The 20,295-nt window shown below is 41.6% G+C and overlaps 1 protein-coding gene across 5 annotated transcripts in view; it reads left to right on the top strand.

Annotated features, from left to right (window-relative positions):
- ELL (elongation factor for RNA polymerase II) overlaps positions 1 to 20,295 on the top strand; it is a 528,830-nt gene that overhangs the window by 426,890 nt on the left and 81,645 nt on the right. For all 5 annotated transcript variants that reach the window (XR_003858420.1, XR_003858421.1, XR_003858419.1 and 2 more), the window contains exon 9: positions 5,104 to 5,170. Coding sequence is in view for 1 of the 5 variants with exons in the window: in XM_029614402.1 (XP_029470262.1) it covers positions 5,104 to 5,170 (67 nt within the window). In the remaining 4 variants the exon portion in view is untranslated. The remainder of the gene's footprint in view (positions 1 to 5,103; positions 5,171 to 20,295) is intronic.

The following is a 20,295-nucleotide window of genomic DNA, read 5'->3' as shown; positions in this document are numbered from 1 at the left end:
CACTTCTTTTTAGGGTTAAGAGGCAAAACAGCAGGGGTAATCTTCTCCAGCTCCTCCTATCAGGCAGTTTGTAGGGAAGAGAAGGGATGGGGCTGAGCTTGAAGCACACAGAGAACATCCACTCTGCTCCCTAATCCAGCCCCTGCTCTCATTCCCCCTCCCCCCACTTCTCATCTTGTATTGCAAAGAACAAAAGGAGAAGGGGTCATACTGAAGCAGACACTGTAGAGCAAAAAACAAAAAAAGGTTTGAATTGGCACAAGTTTGAAAGTTGTGAGTAGTAATGCCAATTGTCAAGGCTTCAACCCTGGTCTTGATAAATGGCCCTACTGCTCACAACTTTCATTCAAAGCTATGCTAATTTAACCCCCTTTTGTGTCCATTACTGAATGCTTAATTTCTAAATTCTGCCACCTCTTTTCTGGAACCAGAGAAAGCAGAACAGAGCTGGCAGCGTACATCGGTTCTGGCTCCCCTGAGGAAACAACGGTGCAATAGTTGCTTGGATTCTTCATTGCTTCCTCTCCCCTGGCCCTTGGAGGAAGCAGAAAACAGTGTTGGAGCTGCTTATCTTGAGACAAAGGCAGCCACGTGACTTTGATTCAGATATATATATTCCTTATATATATATATATATATATATATATATATATATATATATATATATATAAAATCAGGAATCAAAGGATAAGCAGCTCCAACACTGATGCGCTGGTGCCTTTTAACCAAATTAATGCAGCTCCTGCAGCCAGCATCAGCAAGTCTTCTATACTTTCTGCCACTGCGTGATTCAAACGTCAGCTGTTTGAACCATGGGGCGCTTCATAGATACAGAATGCCACATGGATCAAAGAGCTGACATCTGAACCTTGTGCTGCAGGAGGAAAAGAAAAAGCTGACACTGGCTGCAGGAGTAACATTCATTTGGTTAAAGGCACCAGTGCTGGGCAGAAGTAGCAGCTTGGAAGGATAGAGACAGTGGGTCAAAGGAGGGGGAAGAGATCAGTAGGAGCAGTAAACATGTTTGACGTTCCTTGGAAAGGAAAGAGGGAACTCAGGAAATCGGGGAAGAAAGGTTACTTGATTGGTAGGAGCAGGAAGGAGAGCAAAGGAAAATTGGGACTGGGAGATTGGGTGGGACTGGGAGGAGAATGGGAATCAGGGACTTGAGGAGACAGCAGCAATTTGAGGGGAAAAGCAAAGAGAACAAGGACTTGGGAATTTTGAGGGTAGAGCAGAGGAAGAATGGGAATTCTGGGATTTGGGGGAGAGCAGGGTTTATGGTGGGGGGAGGCAGAAGAGATACTTGTAGATTGGGCCATTAGTGATGCAGTGGGAAATTGGCACTTGGGTGGATATGACTGGGAGTGAGTAAAATGGGCTGAAGAATAGGAGAGGTCAGAGAAGGGGAACCAAGTTTGGAAAAGAGCTGAGAAGGGGTGTGAATGACCTGGAGGACTGGGGTGAGGGTGACAGGCAACAGAAAAGATTCAGGTGCTGTGAGAGGGATGAGGAGATGGTGAAAGAGGGGGTCATAGGTTGGGAAGCAAAGACAAGGGTCATGTAGATGCAAGGGAGGAACTAGGACCAGCGGTGCATTTCAACTCCCTCCTCTCCAGCAGGAGAAGGAAGGGGAGAAAGTGAGTGAGGATGGAAGTTAGTTGGCTTGCCCCCCCCCCCCTCCCCCAACAAAGGTGTTCTATTGCCTCTGCTTGGACACCTCCTCGTGGAGCCTCCCCAGCCCATCCAGACCCTGTTCTCATGGAGCCCTAGCTGGATCCCAATGTAAGTAACTTTTTAAAATTATTCACAGGTGGTTGCAGCAACCGGTGCATTATAGATGGGGGAGAATAGCAGGTATGTGAGCATGTATGCCAGCATATGTGTGTACAAGAGAGTCCATGACCATGTGTGTGGGCTTGTGAGCCATTGAGCATTTGTATCTATCTGTAAGTGTGCGAGTACATGCAAGAATGAACATGCGAGTGTTAGTGTGTTTATATGAGAGAGAAAAGAATGTTTGGGTGTTCCCCGACCCTCCACTCCATACACAACAATCTCAAGGTGACTGAAAATCAAAAGATCCCAGGTCTGGAGAATAGAGGGTTTTTTTTAATCCTTATCTGTTGTAACTATTGAGTGGTGTTTGTGTCTGCTGTTTTGAAATATTTTATCCATTTTTGAGAAGTGTGTTAAATATTTTATATGAATTTTTAATTATTGAATTTTCTATTGATTTGCTGTTTTAAAAATATTTTTATTAGTATGGTTTTATATGATTGATTTATATTTCTTGATTTTATTTGTTTTTATGAGGATTGGCAATGTTTCTATTTTTCCATTGTTGCACTGCACAAGAGTGTCTGGCTTTTTTTGGTTTCTAGTTCAGATTTTGTCTGCACATTTCGATTTATACTTATATTCTCTTTATTCTGAATATGTTGAGGATCTGTCTGTGTTCTGCATGTGAGAGGTAGTTTGCTAGTGCAGGGGTGGCCAACTGGTGCTTTGTGAGCTGCATGCACTGGTTGTGGAACCAGTGAGTTTCTTGGAGAGTGGGTATGCTGAGGAGTGGAAAAGAGAGAGGGAGGGGGGGCAGCTGTAGACTGTGAAAGGGCTGACAGCAAGCAAGAAATTTACATAATGCAGCACTGGTGGGGGAACTCACTGAATTGAGCACATGAGCAACAGCAGAATGTATGTGTGTGAATCTGAGTCGGGGGGGGGGGGGGGTGTGAATCTGTGTCTGGGGAAAGAGAAAGATTTGGCCTTTTCTTTCAAGCGGGAAGGTGGGCATTCCCTCCCTCCTCCCCAGCCTTTGTCAGTCATAGTGGCCTTCTGCCTCTGAATTCTGGTTTTGTGGCTCTCAATTTGTGAAAGGTTGGCCACTCCTTTATTAGTTAATTATTTTTTAAATTAAAATGGGATTTTTATAATTTTCTTGTGAGGCGGAAGGAATAGTTAGACAAAAAATATATCTAGGAGAAAGGTAGGCCAGGTCATCCTATACTGTTTTACAATAATTGCTGTGTGTAGTCAATATGCAAGTGTTTGTATCTGTGGCATGTTTCTAGATACATTATGTAGGGTTGCATCATGAGTTTGATAAACAAAACTTGTGCCAGAGCTAATCTTATCCTCAGCAAAGAATGAAGGTACTAGCTTCCAGTGCCCAAAGTGGTTCTGTCCTTGTAACAGATGTAATATTGAACATGCTCAGCTTTCATTTCTTGGCCTGCATTTGAGATGTTACTCTTAAAGCAATAGAGCATTCATACAAGGGCTTCTGCAAGCTTGGAGAGAGAGCATGACTGAATATTTCTGTATGTGAATTGCTGTCCTTGAGTGATATTCCTGAGGTATAACTGTCTACTGCTTTTCTTTTATAGTTCTTTTAACTTCCTCTATTGTAAATTTTGAACTTACTCTGTGGCTGTCCCAGTTCTTTGAATGGGTTTAATTGCACTGTAATAAATTTCAAATCCAAAATACCATAAATAGTATTTCTTTATCTGATTGTTACCTGGGCATTACTGCATACCTTCACCTTTGTCTTTGGTCTCTGGTCACTGAGGCATGTCGTGCTAGGTTTGTAAGGCACCTTTCCTGTCTTAATGTTCTATTGTGCCTTTATGTCCAAAATGGGCATGTCCATATAGTCTGCTTAACTGCTCAGCAAATTGTGATCTAAAGAAGCTGAGATATGCTGTTATGAAGAATATATATACATATGAATATAATGTACTTCCCTTGATGCAGGCTTTGAAGGCTCTATTCTTTCAGCAGCAGAGTTGCAGCTTTTTTTGTTTTTTTTTGTAACCAAGCATCTCGATCAGAAATTGCAAACATTGGCTTTGAACCTGGAAAGTTACCACTAAACTAAGAAGCAGCTTCTCTTGCTGAACTCTTGAGTATGGCCTATTGGCCCATTCCCTGAGCCACCCCTTCCTTTTACTTTACAATACCCTTTTGCTCTAGTAATATGTTTTCTAATGACATCTGTCATCACACTATCAGGATTGGGTTCAAGGTTCACCTTCCATTTTTACCACAGAACGTGGAATCTTCTGTCTCCAAACTAGGGATTCTACCACAGAGCTGAAAGCATAAACGTTTTCAGCAGTTCTTGGTTTATTATTTATTTTATTTATTTAATTTTATATACCGGCAACCGTTTGCACATCGTGCCGGTTTACAGATAACTTACAACAATGGATATATAGGCAAAGCCTTTACAAGGAACAGTGTTTAACATAGCTCAGAAAACAGAGCAAAAACTAGCAAACTTGTGGAAAGAGGGGTAGGGGTGGTCGAGACAGGGGAGGGGGCGGGGGGGAGGGTGGGTGGGTGAAAACAGGTACAAAAGGAGTAATATGTACAGGGGTCGAGAGATTATTGACGTATACATAGGTTATATTATTGACATCTATATACATTGGCAAATTGACATAGGTTATATTATTGACATATACATAGGTTATATACAAAACTGTATAAGCATGTAGTAAATAAGAAATTGAGGAGAGAAGATGGGAACGGTAGAGCTATGTGTCATATTATGTGCTAGAGGTTAGGTGTGGGGTTTGTAAGTCCTTAGAGGGTGTGGGAGTAGGTCCAGTGGAGGGGGTGTTAGTACGGGAAGGTGGTAGGGTTAAGGTGTTAGTAGGTAAAGAAGACGATTGGGGGTAAGCTTGGAGGAAGAGCCAGGTTTTGAGTTTCTTTTTGAAGGTGGGTGTGGGGTTTCAATGCGTAGGTCAAGAGGCATGGAATTCCAGAGGGAAGGGCCTGCGAGGGAGAGGGCCCTGTTCGTGGTGGAGATGAGTCTGGAGGATTTTGTGGAGGGAGGGATAAGGGTTCCACGGAGGGAGGAGCGGGTGTATTATATAGAAGATGAGGCAGGAGGGGAAAAGTAAAATATCATAGGCTGTGCTAGATAGCTCCCTAATGAGTATGCAGCCTACATAAATGTGATTAAATAGGTTTGGTTGCAGCAACAAAAGCTGCCAAGGCCATGTTTCCCTTTAGTGTACACAATTTGGTTAAACATAAGGGAGGTGTCTAGGTGAAGAAATGACCAGAATGGCTGCTTGTTTTCTTTTGTAGATTTAAATGGAACGTGCAATAATTCCAGTGTTCCAACGTCAACATCTGAATCACCAGATTATTTATCGTAAGTATTTTATTATATTTGATGCAAAGGCTAGTTGCTGAGAGAGTCATTCAATCTGAACACTCCACGTCTTTTTTTTTTTTTGGTGTTTATATTTAACAAACTTCTAGGTGACAAAATGGTAGACCTTAACACCTGTGTTGCATAAATTGTAGAGAATGGTGTGACTAGTTAAGTGGTTAACACTGTTTATGTAAAGTTGATGCAGAAACAGTGTGAAATGCAATTTCCTCTTTATCTAGCCAGATTAGTGCAGATGCATGGGTTATGCCTCCCAACCAGCAGATGGAGAGAGTAACAGGTTTACTGACGACATTCCTTATAGGCTCCCATGGCAAGCATCCCGTACTTTGAGCTTAGGCCGCTGAAGAAGATAAAAATTTGGATGACATCTCCTGAGGTGAAAATCCTGTACTCCCTCCTTCGGTTGAACAGGGGGCTTCCAGTTGGAACAGGGTTTTTCTCAACTAAGGTCACTGGAATTACCCCTCTCCCTCCCCATGCTTGCTTTTCTCTTCCATGGTGTCTCCTCTCCTTAAACAAAAAAAAAAAAAGAGAGAAAGAAAAGACTATACAAGGCTCCCTTCTCTATTTTTTTTCCTCCCTTCTCCTGATATCTAGCTGTGCCTGGTTCTTGCTTGTTAAAGCCATTATAAAAAAAAAAAAAAAGGCAGAAGAATGGTTTGCCATCTGAGGGACTGAGCTGAAGCAGGAGAGGTAAGGGAGGAAGTGACTGTGTCTTTTCAGGAGCATGGGAAGCGCTCAGTAGTTTGCAGTGAATGTAGATCATGCTGTCAGGCAAGCAGAGCCGTCTGCCCCAGGAGGGCTGCATCAGTGGGCTCATTTGCAGGCATTTCCATTGGCATGCTTGCTGCCACAGCAGGAACAGTGGCCATAATGTAACCACAGGTAAGGAAGTAACTCAGAACAGAGGCCTACTATGCTGGTTCTGGCAGTCTCAAATGTTGCAAAGGTCTGGTCCACAGCTCCTCCAGGTAGTGTTCCAAGAGGAGCAGCTCCCATTTCTTCAGGTGGAGGTGTAATTCCTTCTTCCTGGGCCTCTATTCCCATAGGGTTTGACGTGTTTACATTGGGCCCTTTTCTATAGGGCAGAGTGCTGTTCTGAGTTTCTCTCCTGCGGGACCCCCCTCTCAGAGAACTCCTTCTGGGAATCCAGAGCAAAAGACTGAGAAAAGTAGAAGAGGATTGGGAGGAGATAAGCACCTACGCTTTCAGATCTGTCACTTGTGTGGACCTGAAAGTTTTAAGGGAAAGTGACAGTGAGGGAGAGTTCGAGGAGAAGGAATGTTTCCTTGGGGAAAAGAATAATTCAGGTATGCTTCAGTTGTTCCACAAAGAGGAACCTTCTCCCATTGTTTCACATCCTTAAGAATGCTAGATATAACAAAATAAAAAAAAAAGATAGGAGTCTTAATTCAGAAGATGATTCTATAATGTCGCGTTTAAGGAAACCATTCAGAGTGTTTCTGTGACATAGATAAGAGTTTGATATCTGTATAATGGAATGCCCCAGAGTTAATTTTTAAAGGGAGGTGAGTGTGGTGAGGCTGTATCCCCTTCTAGCTCAGGAAAGGGAAGAGCTTGAATTTACTCAAGTGGACATACTCATCTGTGCTGTCACTAAGATGGCCACTATTCCTTTGGAAGGGGGGGCTCTGCTCTCAAGGGTGCTCAGGACAGGAAGATTTTGTCATTCTCATTTAACAGCTGTAATTCCAGGTTTATGAAAGTCTTTCTTTGGAATTGAGAGAAGTAAATTTAGTAAAATTCCATAAAAAAAAAAGTTTAAAAAAAAATCATGGTTTGTCTGATATTTAGGTTCTTTTGTTTTGCGAAATTTGGGTTTGAAATTCATGCCAATTGCAGAGTACCATATTAATGATTGATGGCTGTTCTTGGTTTGCTGTAGGGAAGGATGAGTTAATTATGATTATTTAACCATGTGATTTTTGTATTTGTTTGCCTATTTTATTCATTGCTTTGGGCGATTGTTTCAATCTATAAAAGTTATTCATCAGTGCAGTTAAATAAGATACAAGCTGTACTTGTGTACTTTTGAGGGTGCTGCTGTGGTGCTGTAGGCTACTGTGTGCAGCGGTATTGTTGCTGGGCAGGATTGCATTTCTCAACACATTCAGGAAAGTTCCTTAGAATGTAGGGATGATCCTGGAGGATGCAGCTCAGATGGCACTGGAAGCGACATTTTTGGCAGATGCCTCAAATGAATTGGTTCAGGCTTCAGCTAGGAGTATGGCTCTCATTATAGCTGCCCATTGTTCGCTGAGGTTATGTAACTGGTCATCTGGTTCCATTTCTAAGACAAGGTGGGCTTAAGCATTCCTTCTAGGGAAGTCTTTTTGGAGAAAAGCTGGTGAAAGCATGGGGGGGGAGTTTAATCAGAAGTCCCTAGATTGCCTGAAGATAAGCCTAGGAGGGCATCTCAACCAGCTTCAGCTTGGAGCCACTTACAGAATTCCAAACATTTGGCCAGTAGTCTAGGCCCTTTGGTAGTTCCAGTCCTTTTGGAACTCCAAGAAGAGAGGTAAGAATGGAGTCTGAGTGGTCCAGAAGTTCCTGAACCTCCAGTACAAAGGCTAGGTGGGTAGTTATCAGCCTTTTACCAAAAGTGAATCCACACATTACTTTAGATCAGTGTGTCTTAGGAGTCATCATGACAGTTATACTCCAGAGTTTTCCCATCCTTTTTTCAGATGCTTTATGGTTTCCCCTTGTCAATCCAATTCATAAGGGGGGAACTGTATGGACTACATTTTTGTGGCTACTGCATATAAAGGCAGTGGCTCCAGACCTGTACACTCAATGGGGTCAAGGTTGGTACTCAATTTATTTTGTGGTACCAAAGAAAGGGGGTACCTTTTGCACTTTTTTGGACCTGAAGCAGCTCAACAAGGCTCTGAAGGTGTTCTACTTCAGGATGGAGACTTTGAAGTTGGCTATAATAGCAGCATGAAAAGGAGAATTCTTCGTGTCGTTATAACTGATGGAGGTGTATCTGCATATCCCGATCAAAGAAGGGCATAAGAAATATCTCTGCCTTGCAGTGATGGGAGGCTGAGCACCTTCAGTGTCAGGCACTCCCTTTTGGGTTGGCCACTAATCCAAGGTGATGATTGTGGTGACAGCCTTATGCAGAGAAGGTATTTTGGTACATCTGTCTGTACTATTGGAGGATCTGGCCCAGGAAAGCAAATTGGCAATGACCAGATTTTGCAGGATCTGGGCTGGGTTTCCAGTTTCAACAAGAACATCTTGCTTCACTCTTGATCCCTGGAGTTTCTGGGTGTTCAGTTCCATATCAGGTAAGGCTAGATCCAGTTGACAGGCATAAAGATCTGGAATTTGTGGAACCAAATACATGGTTTATTGAGGATTCAGAGATCTACGGTATGGATTTATCTTCAGATATGGGGTTCCATGATGGCTACACTATGGGCCAGATTTTAAAAAGGCCCGGCGACACACAAAGACGCGTGTAAGTCCTGGGGCTTTATTAAAGGGGCGGGGCAGGATCAGGCTCCTGGCACAGCAGCCATATTTGCTGCTGTGCCGGGATCGTGCGCTGGCAGTTGGGCGGCATGCGCATGGGCAGGTGCAAAAGGTAAAATAAAGGTCGGGGGGGGGGGGGGTTAGAGTAGGGCTGGGGGGGGGGGAGGTTAGGGGAAGGGGTGGGAAGGTCAGGCTAGAGGGGAGGGAATGAGGGAAGGCAGCACGGCTCGGCACGCAAGGTGCACAATTATGCACCCGCTTGCACTCGTCAACCCAGGATTTTATAACATGCGCGCGCCTGCATGTAAGAACCTGACAGTAGGATTGAGTCTTGAATCTTGACTCTCTCCCGTTTGGATAATGGTGACTTCTGATGCCAGTCTCTGGGACTGGAGTGCTCACTGTATAGTGGCTCATGGCCCTTGGAATCTAAGAGAAGCCAAGTGGTCCACCAGATGGTTGGAAACCAGAGCAATGGGATAGGTACTCATTTATTTATTTAAGCAGTTTATATACTGCTTAGACTTAGTTCAGAGTGGTTTGCAATATTAAAAAACATAAAACAAACAATTTACAATTCTTAAGAACATAAATACCCAGAAAAGGAATATAAAACAACAAAGGCAAATTAATAAGTAAAAAAATTAAAATTAAAAAAAAACCCAATATAAAACATACGTAGAAATAATAAAAACAATATTAAGGAGCCAAATCAAAAGCTAGGTGAAAAAAGATTTTCAGCAATATCCAGCATAGCTCTCTGCTTCAACAGCAGGGGAGAAAGACTGATACTTCATGCATATCCAGCATAGCTCTCTGCTTCAACAGCAGGGGGAAAAGTCTGCTACTTCACTTTCAATGCATATCCAGCATAACTCTCTGCTTCAATGGCAGGGGGAATGAAGAAAGGTGGATCTATATACAGACAACAACCAACAAGGGCTGAATTACATAGTCTGGGTAAACAAATAAGCATGGGTGTAGCTTGCTTATTGCAGCGGTTACTACCCCTAACTAATTAAGCTAGATATTTCACTTAGATGCGGTTCCAACACTGCTATCTACATTAATGGTGGGGGTGGAAGGGAAATAGAACCAAAAGGTTACTAAGAGCCAAGAATAACAGATAAGTATATGAGAAAAAAAGTGCGAAGCTTGCTGGGCAGACTTGATGGGCCGTTTGGTCTTCTGCTGTCATTTCTATGTTTCTATGATTTGTTGCAGGTTGTCAGTCTTAGTGTTTCAAGAAGCCTGTTCCAGGAAGTCGGACCAGCACTTGAGGAATGTCTCTTGAGTTTCTTCTAACCTTGCTGCTTTAATGGAGGGGGATGATAAAGAGAGGATTGAGAGGAGCTTAAAGTGAGCATTGGGGTGTAAATTTTCACTAGGGCACATATCCAAATATGTGACAGCATATGAATAATAGTCATGACATTTAATCTTTGCTTCAATATGAAGCCAATGCACTTTGTGCAGAACCGGAATATATTCTTTGATACTGGTCTGAGTTAGGACCTAAGCTGCTGAGTTCTATGCGACCTGTAAAATAGGCAGTGTGGAAATAGGAAACCCCATATAAAGGAAGTTAGAATAATTCATCCCAGTCAGAATTTAAGCCTGCAAGACTGTATGGAAATCTGAGGACTCTAATAGAAGTTTAAGCCTGTGCAATATTAGTTTGAAAAATGTGGTTTTAGCAACTGCATTCAACTGGGAACATAAGAAAATGCCATACTGGGTCAGACCAAGGGTCCATCAAGCCCAGCATCCTGTTTCCAACAGTGGCCAATCCAGGCCATAAGAACCTGGCAAGTACCCAAAAACTAAGTCTATTCCATGTAACCACTGCTAATGGCAGTGGCTATTCTCTAAGTGAACTTAATAGCAGGTAATGGACTTCTCCTCCAAGAATTTATCCAATCCTTTTTTAAACACAGCTATACTAACTGCACGAACCACATTCTCTGGCAACAAATTCCAGAGTTTAATTGTGCGTTGAGTAAAAAAGAACTTTCTCCGATTAGTTTTAAATGTGCCCCATGCTAACTTCATGGAGTGCCCCCTAGTCTTTCTACTATCCGAAAGAGTAAATAACCGATTCACATCTACCCGTTCTAGACCTCTCATGATTTTAAACACCTCTATCATATCCCCCCTCAGTCGTCTCTTCTCCAAACTGAAAAGTCCTAACCTCTTTAGTCTTTCCTCATAGGGGAGTTGTTCCATTCCCCTTATCATTTTGGTAGCCCTTCTCTGTGCCTTCTCCATCGCAATTATATCTTTTTTGAGATGCGGCGACCAGAATTGTACACAGTATTCAAGGTGCCGTCTCACCATGGAGCGATACAGAGGCATTATGACATTTTCCGTTTTATTCATCATTCCTTTTCTAATAATTCCCAACATTCTGTTTGCTTTTTTGACTGCCGCAGCACACTGCACTGACGATTTCAATGTGTTATCCACTATGACACCTAGATCTCTTTCTTGGGTTGTAGCACCTAATATGGAACCCAACATTGTGTAATTATAGCATGGGTTATTTTTCCCTATATGTATCACCTTGCACTTATCCACATTAAATTTCATCTGCCATTTGGATGCCCAATTTTCCAGTCTCACAAGGTCTTCCTGCAATTTATCACAATCTGCTTGTGATTTAACCACACTGAACAATTTTGTGTCATCTGCAAATTTGATTATCTCACTCGTCTTATTTCTTTCCAGATCATTTATAAATATATTGAACAGTAAGGGTCCCAATACAGATCCCTGAGGCACTCCACTGTCCATTCCCTTCCACTGAGAAAATTGCCCATTTAATCCTACTCTCTGTTTCCTGTCTTTTAGCCAGTTTGCAATCCACGAAAGGACATCGCCACCTATCCCATGACTTTTTACTTTTCCTAGAAGCCCCTCATGAGGAACTTTGTCAAACGCCTTCTGAAAATCCAAGTATACTATATCTACCGGTTCACCTTTATCCACATGTTTATTAACTCCTTCAAAAAAGTGAAGCAGATTTGTGAGGCAAGACTTGCCCTGGGTAAAGCCATGCTGACTTTGTTCCATTAAACCATGTCTTTCTATATGTTCTGTGATTTTGATGTTTAGAACACTTTCCACTATTTTTCCTGGCACTGAAGTCAGGCTAACCGGTCTGTGGTTTCCCGGATCGCCCCTGGAGCCCTTTTTAAATATTGGGGTTACATTTGCTATCCTCCAGTCTTCAGGTACAATGGATGATTTTAATGATAAGTTACAAATTTTTACTAATAGGTCTGAAATTTCATTTTTTAGTTCCTTCAGAACTCTGGGGTGTATACCATCCGGTCCAGGTGATTTACTACTCTTCAGTTTGTCAATCAGGCCTACCACATCTTCTGGGTTCACCGTGATTTGATTCAGTCCATCTGAATCATTACCCATGAAAACCTTCTCCATTACAGGTACCTCCCCAACACCGCTCTCTCTTCAGAGTAAGTTCCATTTACCATCACACATTGTTTTCTATCCGTCAACCAGTTTGCAATCCAGGCCAGCACCTCGGCACTCACTCCTAAGCTGCTCATTTTATTCACCAGTCTCCTGTGCGGGACTGTATCAAAAGCCTTGCTGAAATCCAAGTAGATGACATTGAGCGTTCTTCCTTGATCCAATTCCTTGGTTACCCAGTCAAAAAAGTCAGATTTGTCTGAAAGGATCTTCCCCTGGTGAATCCATGCTGCCTCTGGTCCAGCAATTCTCCCGACTGTAGATAGTTCACTATTTTTTCTTTCAACAGTGACTCCATTACTTTTCCTATCACCGAGGTGAGGCTGACCGGTCTGTAGTTACCAGCCTCTTCTATGTTCCCACTCTTGTGAAAAGGGACCACCACCGCTCTTCTCCAATCACTCGGCACCACTCCCGTTTCTAAGGATCTATTGAACAGGTCACACAGCGGACCCGCCAGCACATCTCTGAGCTCCCTCAGTATACTGGGATGAACCTCATCAGGCCCCATGGCTTTGTTCACTTTTAGGTTCCCCAGCTCTTCCCATACATTCTCTACTGTAAATGGAGTTACATCTACTCCATTCCCCTCCAGTTTCATGTTAACTAGCGATGGTCCTTCTCCAGGGTCCTCGTTAGTGAACACAGAACTGAAGTATTTGTTTAATATTTCTGCCATTTCTTCATCTCTCTCCACACATTGATCCTTTTCATCTTTCAATTTCACTATACCACTTTGGACTTTTCTCCTTTCACTGATATATCTGAAAAATGTTTTGTCACCTCTCTTTACCTCTTTGGCAATCCTTTCTTCCGCTTGACTTTCTGCCATCTTGATTACTTTCTTTGTCTCCCTCAGTTCTACCTGATATTCTTCCTTGTGCTCCTCCTTTTGGGATCTTTTATATTTCTTGAACGCTGTTCTTTTAGATTTTATTTTGTCAGCCAATTCCTTTTAGAACCAGATAGGTTTCATTTTTCTTTTGTTCATGTCCTTTCATTATTTTGTAGACCTCTATCATATCCCCCTTCAGCCTTCTCTTCTCCAAGCTGAACAGCCCTAACCTCTTTAGCTTTTCCTCATAGGGCAGCCATTCCATGCCCCTTATCATTTTGGTCGTCGTCCTCTTCACTTTCTCCAGTGCAGCTATATCCTTTTTGAGATGGCGGTGACCAGCATTGCACACAGAATTCAATGTGCAGTCTCACCATGGAGCAATACAGAGGCATTATGACATCCTCCGTTTTATTTGCCATTCCCTCCCTAAAAATTCCTAACAATGTTTGCTTTTTTGATCGCCACAGCAGACTGAGACGATGATTTCAATGTTAATACTTTTCCTCCACCAAAACCGTGCTTTGTGCAAGGCTATCAACCAAAAAGGTGGACGGAATAAGGAAGCAAATTTAGTCCCCAGCAAATGAAGTAAGTTGATGGGATGATACTGTGGGGACCAGTCTTTCATCAGCTCCTCTATATCAGATTTTCTCTGATTAGAAACCCAATTTTGAATGAGACATAGGAGACATGAAATGTTATAAACCTGCCGGTCTGGTATGGTTAATCCACTTTGTGATGTGCACGTGTTTGCCTCCCTCCCCCCCCCCCCCCCCCCCCCCCCCCCCCCAATGAAAGAGCCTATGGCTGACTTAAAGGCCATTACATCTTTATTTTTAACCCAAAGTGATATCTGTAAACAATATAGAAATGTAGGAAGTATAAACATCTTTACCAAGACACACTGCCCCACAATCGACAAAGGCAGATCTTTCCATCTCTTCACTGCAGTTTGACTTTCCCCTAGGATAGGGGTAAGTTATAATCATAAATCTCTTTATCCCTTCGTACAAAATTGATCTCCAGGTATTACGTTCTATCATTTGCCCAAGCCAGTGGAAACTCTCCCTCCCATCTATCAGACAAAGAACAATCCAGGATAAATGCCTGGGATTTATCATAATTAATTTTGAGACCAGTGAATGCCCCAAAAGCATCAAAGATATTCAAAATATGTCTTAGACATGTCCCAGGGTTACCTACAAACAGCATCATGTCATCTGTGAACAATTCTAGTTTCACCCTTTTTATTTTTTATACGTATACCATGAAAAGTCTCCAAATCACATAATTTTATGGCCAAGGGCTCTAAAGACAGGACAAAGTAATGGTGATAGTGGACAGCCCTGCCTGGTTCCCGTACCCAGTGCAAAAGATTGAGACCAAGTTCTATTTACCAGTAATTGAATCTGTGGTTGATATAACTGAATCCACTGAATGAATTTGGTTCCTAGGCCAAATTTCTGTAACACCCACATTAGATATGGCCATTTCACACAGTTGAAAGCTTTGGCTGCTGCATCTAAGCTTATCAAAATCACCTCTTCTCAGACGTGTCCTGTGAACTGAATCGCCATGATTGCCTTTAATAAATTAGAAAGTCTGCCTTTAACAAAGCCAGACTGATACTGTGATACCAAATTTTGAATGACTGTGTTCAAGTGAGTGACAAGTGCAACTGTGCCAAAATGTTCAGATCTTGGTTTAATAACAATATAGGGCAATATGCCTCAGGGCAGCTTGGATCCTTGCCCGGTTTGAGCAGTAATATTACAGTTGCCAGATTTTGTCTCACAAAGAAAGAACCCTTTTAAAAAGCAACTTTGAACATAAGTCGAAAGGGGATTAAAGTTTTGTCTCCTAATATTTATTTTATAGAATTCTGGGCCCAGTCCATTTGGCCCAGGAGACTTAACCAATTTTAACTACTTGATAACCATAAAAATCTCAGCCTCTGAAAGCTATGCCATGTAGTATCAGAAATTTTGTGGATATGCAAACAGTCAAAAAATGCTCAACTTTCCTTTTCCACAATGTTTCCCGTTGCCTAGACCTTTTCATAATACTGTACAAAAGCTGACAGTATATCTGGGGTTAGCGAGTAGGAACAAGAATCATATTTAAGGTGGGTGATCAGACCCCTAGGCCTTTTATTATCTTTTACCAGCTTAGCTAATAATTTGCCTGGCTTGTTCCGCCATTGATGCAATCTGTACTTACAGTATACTATATTCTGTTGCGCCTTAATTGTCAAAGTTTCATTAAGCTCCCTTCTAGTTGTCAACAGTTCTTCCTTAGTATCTTGGGAGAGGTCTGCCCCCATGCTGCCTTTTTAAAAATTGGAGATGTTTTGTGAGACTTACGATCATTTTATCTTTCTTTTTTTTTTTTTTTAACTTGGTATGCTAAAATATAACCCCACAGTACCACCTTGACAGCATTCCAAAATGTTAATTGCTGAGGATATATTAAATTCTATATATGCTTCCCATTTTTGCTTAAGAAAAGTTTTAAATCACTGATCATATAACTAGGGAGACATCTTCCATCATGCCAGTCCACCCTTCCCAATTCTGCCCGCTAACAAAGATAATACCATATGATCTGAAAAAGGGACAACTGCAATAGTCCTAGAGGTCAGTCTAGCAAACAATGTCTCGGCAATTAAGATATAATCCAATCAAATGTAAAGATTGTGAACCTGAGAATAATGTGTAAATTCCACATCATCCTGATGTAATGTGCCCCATGTAGCAATTAATTGCAATTCTTGACAAAGAAAGCCAATACCAATATTAGCCTGTGTTTTTTCTCGAGGTTTTAGATGTCTTGCAGTCCACTCTGGCCTTGTCTGTGATGTTAAAATCCCCTCCCATAATGATAGCATATTATTCCCATTGTGAAATTTTTGAGACTGAGTGAAGAAAATGTGAGAGTACTTATTAGGCGCATAAGCACTGACCAATAATACTTTCATGCCTTGAAGTACCCCACACACTATCACAAATCTCCCTCAGGATCGGTGATCACATTCTCTTTAACAAATAACACCTTCTTACTGATCAGTATTGCCACTCCTCTCTGGTTAGTCTTATAAGAAGAGAAAAAGCAATCAATTACCCAATCTCTCTGTAGTTTTTGATGCTCTAGATGATTTAAGTGGGTTTCTTGCAAAAGGGCGATAGTGATGTTTTTTTATTTCAGTTCAGATGATAATTTTTTCCTCTTTATGGGAGAATGCAAGCCAACTATGTTTAGAGTGCTTACATTGATATTAACCATACAAATTATGACACAAAACAAACTGTGACACAGACTACACTTTGAAGAGGCAAGGTCCCCCAGCCTAGACCTCCCCTCCTAACCAACAGTCTCTCATAATTTCCCTCTGCAGACTGACACAATAATAGTTCTGAATCAGCCACAACATACACACACACACATACCATTTCCATTCACACATCTAAACTGCATATCCCCATAACTCTCAAACACAAAGTCCCATCCCGCTGCAGATTGACATTTTTCTTTAGCGGAAGGCTCCTAACTGTGTCATATGTCGTGGAACAGGAATCGTAACCTTTTGAGCGCCAGATAACTGTAAAAATACAATGAACCTGTAAAATGTAGCCACCAAACACTTTTTACCAGAGTACGTAGCCCAGCTCAAGATCCACAAACAAGTAGATCATGCCCAAAATAGAGTGCTGGGGACCCAAAGAGATCAGTGTGAATCAAGCATCATGACTGGGAAAAACAACCACCAACTGGAACTAAATTACACTTATAGACATCTTCGGTTATTCATGTCAGAGTTCTTCAAGAAATTTCTTAATTTCCTCCTTATTGTTAAACAGATGAGCAGCACCTTGACAAAACACCCATACCTGGGTGGGATTCTGCAGGGCAAAACGAATTCCCTTATTGAAGAGCTGCGTGCAGTATGGCGTGATTTCCCTACACGCCCCATGACGTGCTGAAAAGTCTGGAAATAAAATAATTTTGTGACCCTTATAAAGAAGCTTTCTTTTTTTTGTAAACCTCCAAACTTTTAACTTTATCGATGAAATTGAGAAAATTTTCAATAGCTTGCTGAAGCATATGATTAACCATTGATTGTGGGCCTAGCCTCTGTGTGTGCGCTCCACGATTATCTATCTCTCCGTGCTCACTAGCCCTAAGGCCTCCGGCAGCCACTTCTCAAACCACAACAGAGCTTCATTTTGGAGAGTTTCCGGTAAGCCCAATACTTAAACATTATTCCTCCTGCTGCAATTTTCTAACTCACCCTGTTTGTTTTCCAGCTTTTGATTTTATTTTGTTGGCATCAACGCAATAGAGGCCTCAGTGCCATCTTGCCTTTCCTCTTGCCAGCTTACATTTGCATCTGTGGCAATCAGCGCTATGTGATTGTTTTCCAATTTGTCATGCAATTCATCTAGAGAAGACAAACTTTTGCAGCTAGTCATTCAGTGCTGCCGATACTGCCTTAGTTAGCAGATGCAGCGAGGTTTCCGAAATGCCATCCATTGGTGTATGCATGTCCGCTGCCACTTTTCTCAGTCTCCCCACTATATCAAAAGATGTAGGATCGCCAGAAAAGTCCATCTAATTTTCGTTTGTAAGCAGGTGTTCCAGTGGATACTCAGTTCACAGGTTAATATGTATAATTAAAGAGTAATTTGCAGAACTCTGAGGAGCTGAGAGGATCGACAGCCACTCAGCGTCATCACTGGAAGTGAATGGCCTCTTTTTTTTAATAAAATGAGTTATGCCTGTCTTTTTTGGGGGGTGTTATTAACATAAAATGTGACAGTAATATGATCTGACCAAGGAACTTTATTATGGCCTATTTTATGGGCAGAGGCTAAATACTAGGATTAATAAGCAGACAAAAGGCAACCAAAATGATAAAGGGAATGGAACAGCTCCCCTATGAGGAAAGACTAAAGAGGTTAGGACTGTTCAGCTTGGAGAAGAGACAGCTGAAGGGGGGATGTGATAGAGGTGTTTAAAATCATGAGAGGTTTAGAACTGGTAAATGTGAATCAGTTATTTATGCTTTTGGATAATAGAAGGACTAGAGGGCACTCCATGAAGTTAGCATGTAGCACATTTAAAACTAACTGGAGAAAGTTCTTTTTCACTCAATGCACAATTAAACTCTGGAATTTGTTGCCAGGGGATGTGATTAGTGCAGCTGGGTTTAGAAAAGGTTTGGATAAATTCTTGGAGGAGAAGTTGATTACCTGCTGTTAATCAAGTTGACTTAGCTAGTAATAGTAGTGGCCATTTTCTTATCAGTAGCATGGGATAGACTTAGTTTTTGGGTACTTGCCAGGTACTTATAGTCTGGATTGGCCACTGTTGGAAACAAGTTGCTGGGCTTGATGGACCCTTGCTCTGAACCCAGTATGGCATGTTCTTATGTTAAGGGTCCATCAAGCCCAGTATCCTGTCTCCAACAGTGTCCACGCCAAGATGCAAGTATCCAAACATTATATAAATCCCATGCTACTAATGCTGGCAACAAGCAGTGGCTATTACTTATTAATTGATAGCAGTTTATGGACTTCTCCAGGAACTTATCCAAACCTTTTAAATCCAGCTACACTAGCTGCCTTAACCACATCCTCTGGCAACAAATTCCAAAGCTTAACTGTACATTGAGAGAATGTTCTCTGATTTGTTTTAAATTGCTACTTGCTGACTTCATGGAGTGTCGCCTAGTGTCTGTATTATCCAAAAGAGTAAATAACTGTTTCACATTTACCCTTTCAAGTCCTTTCATGATTTTGTAGACTCAGCTGTCTCTCCTTTAAGCTGAACAGCCCTAACCTCTCTAACCTTTCCTCATAGGGGAGCCATTTCATGCCCTTTATCATTTTGGTCGCCCTTCTCTGTACTTTCTCCAGATGGGGCGACCAGAATTGCACACAGTATTCAAGGTGCGGTCTAACCATTGTTGATACAGAAGCATTATGACATCTTCCGTTTTATTTGCCATTCCCTTTCTAATAGCTCCTAACAGTTTGCTTTTTTGACTGCCACAGCACACTGAGCAGGCGATTTTAATGTAATGTTAACTATGACACCCAGATGTATGTCTTGTGTGTGGTAACTCCTAAAAATGGAACCTAACAATGTGCAACTGTAGCATGGGTTATTTTTCCCTATATGCATCACTTGCCCTTACCACATATTTCATCTGCCATATGGTCACCCAATCTTCCAGTCTTGCAAGGTCTTCCTGCAGTTTTATCTCAATCTGCCTGTGATTTAACTACCCTGAAAAATTCTCATCTGCAAATTTGATCACCTCACTCATCCGTACCTCTTTCCAGTCATTTATAAATACTTTTTAATGTATCAGTCCAAGTACATATCACAGAGGCTCACCACTGTTTACCTTTTTCCATTATGAAAACAGACCATTTAATCCTATTGTTTCCTGTCTTTTAACCAGTTTGTAATCCACAAAAAGACATCTCCTCCTATGCCATGACTTTTTCAGTTTTCTTAGAAGCCTCTCATGAGGGACTTTATCAAACATCTTCTGAAAATCCAAATACACCACATCTACTGGTTCACTTTTATCCACATGCTTTTTCACCCCTTCAAAAAAATGTAGCAAATTTGTGAGGAAAGACTTCTCTTGGGTAAATCCATGCTGCCTGTATCCAATTAAATTATGTCTGTCTATATATTCTATGATTTTATTCTTTATAAAGTCAGGCTCGCCGGTCTATTGTTTCCCAGATCAACTCGGGAGCCCTTTTTATATATCTGAGTTACATTGGCTACCTTCCAGTCTTCAGGTACAATGGATGATTTTAATGATAGGTTACAAATTACTTGGAATGGGTCTGAAATTTCATATTTGAGTTCCTTCAGAACCCTAGGATGCATACCATCCGCTGCAGGTGATTTGCTACTCTTCTGTTTGTCAGTCTGGCCTACTACATCTTCCAGGTTCACTGTGACTTGGGTCAGTTCATCTGAATAGTCACCCTTGAAAACCATCTCTGGAATGGGTATTTCCCCAACATCCTCTGCAGTAAACACTGAAGCAAAGAATTAATTTAGTCTTTCTATGATGGCCTTCTCTTCCCTAAGAGCCCCTTTAACTCCTTAATCATCTAAAGGTCCAACCAACTTCCTTGTAGGATTCCTGTTTTGGATATATTTTTAAAAGTTTGAGTTTTTGCCTCTATGGCCAACTTCTTTTCAAATTCTTTTAGCCTGTCTTATCAATGTTTTACAT

This window comes from Rhinatrema bivittatum, chromosome 8 (assembly GCF_901001135.1).
Source record: "Rhinatrema bivittatum chromosome 8, aRhiBiv1.1, whole genome shotgun sequence".
Lineage (NCBI taxonomy): Eukaryota > Metazoa > Chordata > Amphibia > Gymnophiona > Rhinatrematidae > Rhinatrema > Rhinatrema bivittatum.
Note: the sequence above shows the minus strand (reverse complement) of the source record. Positions and strands in the feature narration are given on the sequence as shown.